At 44.3% G+C, this 5,409-nt stretch overlaps 1 protein-coding gene across 1 annotated transcript; it reads left to right on the top strand.

Moving 5' to 3' along the window:
• Positions 1 to 1,194: 1,194 nt before the first annotated feature.
• LOC144112525 (uncharacterized) lies at positions 1,195 to 5,149 on the top strand. Its single transcript, XM_077645334.1, has 9 exons — positions 1,195 to 2,125; positions 2,730 to 2,872; positions 3,103 to 3,270; positions 3,626 to 3,809; positions 3,841 to 3,990; positions 4,073 to 4,291; positions 4,478 to 4,655; positions 4,734 to 4,807; positions 4,877 to 5,149. Exons 1-9 carry the CDS (start codon positions 1,982 to 1,984, stop codon positions 5,141 to 5,143), a joined length of 1,527 nt encoding a protein of 508 aa, XP_077501460.1. The 5' UTR covers positions 1,195 to 1,981; the 3' UTR covers positions 5,144 to 5,149.
• The last annotated feature ends 260 nt before the right edge of the window (positions 5,150 to 5,409 follow it).

Raw genomic sequence — 5,409 nt, 5'->3', positions numbered from 1 at the left:
TCTATTGAATGTGCCACGCCTCGAGTAGAAGCCTTCTGCGCGGGTTATACCTGTGCTACACAGGCGTTTCGAATGCCTCGAATGCCTTCCAAACGAATGTCATTCGACTCGACTGCCATAGCTGCGCTGCTACACGACGTCTTTTAACGGCATTCGGTTCACATGAAATTCGAGTCGACGGAGCTCCGCGGAGACATTCGAAATTTTGGAATGCCTTCGAGGCGCAAGCGCGACTACTCTCCACCGCAGCGTCTTCGCGCCATAGGTGGCAGCATAAGTTTTGAAGAGCAAATACGTTCGTTAAACAATGAAATTCTAAATACTATTTATATACACTACACGGATCTTTTCCAGACGTTTTGTTAGCAAGCAAATATTTTCCGCATACTCTGGAACCCATCGTAGGAAAGAAAGGCAGCCATTTTGGCCCGGTGCCAGTTTTTTCACTTTGTGCTGTTGCTTATGCTGTGTTTTGTCTTTTTATTTTGCGTGCGTGTGCGTCTGTGTGTACATTTTAAGTGAGCTTTTTTTTATTCAGTGAAGTTTATTGCACTTTTTCGTTTTTTTCGACAAACGCAGGAGATAGAGCCCAACGTAGCCAACAGACCGCACACAAAAAATGGCATGGCTATGGGCTTGGGCCTCTGTTAGAACAGAGGCGTTTAGTAATGAATAAATAGTAAAATTTGTTAGAAATGACATATTACTTTTAAAACTTGCAATTTTATAGCGGACTGTAACTATACAAATTAATTGTTGCTGCTATGTTTGTTTAAAACAAAACTTGACGGCAGCAGCGCCCCTGTAGCTTGGCGGTATAATACTGAAGCTTTCGAATGCTTTTGGAATAGTCGTGTAGCACCGTGCGGGTCCGTTCAGCCGAATGCCATTCGAAGTTTCGAATGGCGTTCGACTCAAATGTCATTTCAACGTACCCGTGTAGCACAGCTTCGGTTTCCAGTACAACAGTGCCGTCAAAGTCAATTCGGTGGTCGCATGCCTCGCAGAGGTCTGCCACAGCTCTACGCTGACGGTGCATTTGTCGGACGTCCTCTTTGTGTTCAGTCATTCTTTCCACGAAGTTCTTCGTTTCCTCTGGAAACCGAAGCTAACCCGCGCAGGAGGCGTCTACTCGAGTCGTTGCACATCCAACAGACACGGAAGAATGTTAATCGCTACCTGGGGACACTTCCCTCTTCTTAAATCCATGGTTTGCGGCCACTTACCCGGAAGTCTTCAACACGAGGGCTGAAAAAGCCAAGGTGCGCCTCGCCCATAGTCATACCATGAAGGGACCGAGCCGGTCCCGAAATGTCGTGCTTTTCAAAAATTACCCTGGTTGGCGTCAGTCATCTTTCTACTAAATTAAATTTTCCAACCAGACAGACTTCCGTCAAATGTTTTCTGTTTTTTTCTTCAAAGCTTGTTTTTTCTTGCTTCTTTGGCTTAAAGCTTAGACGCCTACCTGTTACTGTCCGCTTCCTTTAAAAATAGCCCCCTCAGGTAGAGCCACATCATAATGTCGCAAGTTTGTGCACGCACCAAATTCGCATTCGTTCGCAGAAAGGACGTCAGCCTTTTCTTTCCTTCACCTCCAAGAAACCTTCCTGCGGCTATCCACACCAAAAAGGGGAAATATTTCTTTTCTGTTGGTGCATGTTCAGATATTGCTCTTCCTTGAACCTCAACCTACCACCTCTTTTACCTCTTTCGCAGAAAACAGAACAAAGGGTTCAGTCTTTTTTTTTTCCTTCCTGCTGGAGGGTATCAGAAGACCAACACAGGCCTGCATCAAAATGGAAGAGGACGAAGGAGCGTTCGTCACATAGCTGCTTCGTGCCCTCGCCGTTTTTCTTTATCATGTCAAGAGAGGAGGTACATGAGAGGCTGAGGAAGAAGGTGCAGGAGAAATATAGTATAAAAAGGCCGGTGTGAACGCGTGGCAGCATTCGTTGTGCGCCTCGCCTCGTTCAACAGCAAAATGTCCACAGTCAGATGTCTTGCGATTTTAAATAACCGCAGAAAAGTCATAAACGTTGGAGGTGCGTTCCGAGAAAGCGACGTACTTCAAGCGCTAATGGAATCTGACCTTCAGCAGTTCATTCCAGTTTCAGCGAGAATACAGGTAAGATAAAATGTTATTCTCGTCTTCTTTTGCTTGCAAACGCAAAATAAATGTTTAGCTGTTTAGCCTCGCATGATAAGTGAAAAGATAATAGTTAAAAGCTTGTTCATCAACTTTAGATGTAGCATGTATTCTACGTATGTAGGCATATTTTACAAACCGGCTTTTCTGAATTCAGGAAATCGTGATAGCGAGGACGAAATGTATATCAAAAACGTTTGTTTGCTCATCAGTGGTAAAGATGCAAAATTATGTTTTTGCAAAATGATTATTGCCGTGTATACGGCCTCTAGTTCAAATTGAAATGAGAGCATTCTTCACGACACAGCCTATTTCCAGCACAGTCACCTTTGTTTTTATTCTTGTTTTGCCTCCGTGCTCAGCTATATGTTCGCCCCTCAGAGCTATTAAGATTCGTAAGCATGCAAACATCTCAAACATCTCTCGTAATGTAGATAGATTTTTATCAGTGACTCCATGACGACTTGAACTTAAACATACGCTGAGCAACTCGGCTTTCCTTTTAACCTTTCCTGTTGTTCTGTGTGTGGCGGGGACATCACGAACCGTAAAAAAAAAACAATGTAAAACGCATCTACCGCAGCTGTACGACAAGGACTTTGAAGAGTTCGTTGACATGGACTCCGAAAGCGTTGTGCAAGAGCACAGTAAGCTCAACGTGATAGTCGAAAACGACCTTGGAGATGCCCTCAACATGGAAACACCTCCACCGGCGACAGGTATCAGGTAGGAAAAATGGAAGTTTTTTTTTGTTTCTACCGTTAACATCTAAGCTTGTTTATTGAGGCGTAAAAGTTTCGATCATAACACGACTAAATTACAAGCTTAAGATGTGAACTCGCATCCCACGCCGTTGCAAGTGGTCACGTTCACCTAAATGGATCGCGAGAGCAAACGCACAATTCGAAAACCCCCCCATGAATACCGTTTCGCATGTTTGTTTTCTTTCATTACAGAGAAACCGCGCGACTTCTGCAGAAGGAGAAACACAACTACTGTTTGCCGGAAATGCCTTACCATATATCTAGGCAGCTTGCACAAATTTCGGAGAGTGCAGAAGTTTCGAGTGATCTGCGCCGCGCCATAATTCGGTGGCTTCACGCAGACCTGCTTTCTTACGGACCGTAAGTTGTACGATTTTGATTCTAAGCTAGACCAGTGGTTTTATGTGATTAGGTGGTCTCACTCTATGTCTGAAAGCAGGAAGCTGACAAACATGCTTCACTGCTTGCCTCTGTAGCCGGTGTCAGAAGTTTAACACATAATTTAGTGGGAGTGAATGATCGAAAAGACTTTAATTAGGCTCGCGATGAAAATTTTTGAGAAGTCACCTCTCTTTTCCGATCTGTTTTCCTGAAGTTAATAGGGATAGAGCCAGCTTGTGAGCCCTTATGGCAATGCGCCCAAAGATGCTACTTATTAGTTTTTATTTCGGTGTTGGTGCTCATGTGTAACAGTCATTCTTCTGTCTTGAAACAGGTACCCTGGAAATTTATACGCGGACGCAGGCAGACGTCTTGTGATAAAGCACCCAGTGCTCTCTGATAAGACGGGCTCAAGTTTTGTAAGACTATTTTATTCTTTTCAAATTTATGCCAAGTACAAGTGCCGGCTTTTTTTCTTCTTAATCCCAGACGTACGTTTTTCTTCAGCAGAAGGTTTGTTTTGACCATGAAGTCGTTTTTCATCAACAGGGGTCTTGGCAGATAGCGCTCAAATTCCGAACCAAGAATGAACGCCGAAAAATTACAGACGTTGAGGAAGTAAATGATGCAAGAAAAAAGGCAAGAAGAAGTGCTGGAGGATGCCCCATCGTGGCATCAAAGGCGGCAACTAAGAGAGGGGTAAGTTTAGAAATCCAGCATTTGTGATACCATGTGTGCGACAATTAAGAATGCGACGATAGTAATGTTTTGTTTTCTTTAGGAAATCCCCGTTAACGATACAGAGGACGAGCATTCTATCCAGGCGCTAAAAGAGTTCATGAAAAAAGAAACAAAAAAATGTGTGGAGGACCAAAACATTCCCCGCTTGCAAGACGCCATGAGGCGTACTTTTGCAGAAAGAAGAAGATGGATGGCACAAAGCAATGCTACAGTCCTGGAGGTGATAGCCGAGTACCCGGCACTAGCAACACTAGAAGCTGTATGTATCTTTCATCTGTTGCCTTCCATAGCATTTCGCTCACGTGTCCCTTGTTAGATGCCAATATCGCTGTGTAAAGCCCGTGTAAACGTGCAACAGCACGTGACCGCGCAAACATCGATTAGACAGTCTCCCTTTCAATGAGTGAATAGTTATGAAGGCAACTACCTTTCTTTTGTCATGCAGGTACACGAGGAGTTCACGAGAATCACAAAGCAAAACGGAGAAGAAAATCTCCTTTCTTTCATTAATAAGCACGGAGAGAGACTGCTGGAGAGAGCCCGAAAGCTGAAGAGTGCCGCGGCAATAATTAAAGCCCATGACGAAGCCAGCTCACGAGCAATGAGCGAAGAAGAAAAGAAGTGTGAGGGCAATAGACTGTTTCTGTTAAACGTGAAATGTGCTCCACTATTCATACTGACATTTAAATTGTTATTTCCAGATTGCTTCGCAAGCGCTGTGCTGCAGCTGATGCCCTGTTTTGTGAAAGAAAATCCCAAACGGTTTTTCAGCCAGGTAAGGTTGTCATAGCATGAGTATAAACCATATCTACCCAATTACTTTTTTCGTCTTTTTTTTGTGTAGGAGGAGAACTGCAAGTTCCCATCGGTTGTCGCCGCTGGCGATCCGTTCCAGCTATTTCCGCAGGTGGCGGCAGTGGAAGGTCTTAAAGTGGACACCGTAGATTTCATTTCAGCTTTGGCTTGTGTTTTTGAACTCTACTGGGCGTTCAACATACATTACGATGCACAGCTTCGGCAAACTTTTGCTGTGTTCGAGTTTGCGTTTTGTGTTGAAGCGTCGTTTGCGCCTGGAGTTCTAGCTACAAGGATGGTAACTTCAATGAAGTGAGTGTCAATAAATTCAAGTGAAAAGTGAATTGCTTTCTGTCTCCATTTGATGTGCCTTGCAAAGCCTACAAGCGTGCTTCCTTTTCTGCCATGCCTGGGCTGAGCAGAATGCACGTGCTGTGTACGCTACCCTTAATTATTGGCCCAGAGCCAAGCTGCACTTCTATTCTACAAACGGCTTGCTGAATTGTAGCATGGCGTTTGTCTGCTCTACGCGTGAATGGAGTGCAAGCACAGTTCCGTAGGGAGGCACTGACAAAGCAAATT

The sequence above is a fragment of the Amblyomma americanum genome, unplaced genomic scaffold (genome assembly GCF_052857255.1).
Source record: "Amblyomma americanum isolate KBUSLIRL-KWMA unplaced genomic scaffold, ASM5285725v1 scaffold_389, whole genome shotgun sequence".
Classification (NCBI taxonomy): domain Eukaryota; kingdom Metazoa; phylum Arthropoda; class Arachnida; order Ixodida; family Ixodidae; genus Amblyomma; species Amblyomma americanum.
This window is presented reverse-complemented; position numbering and strand designations above follow the sequence as displayed.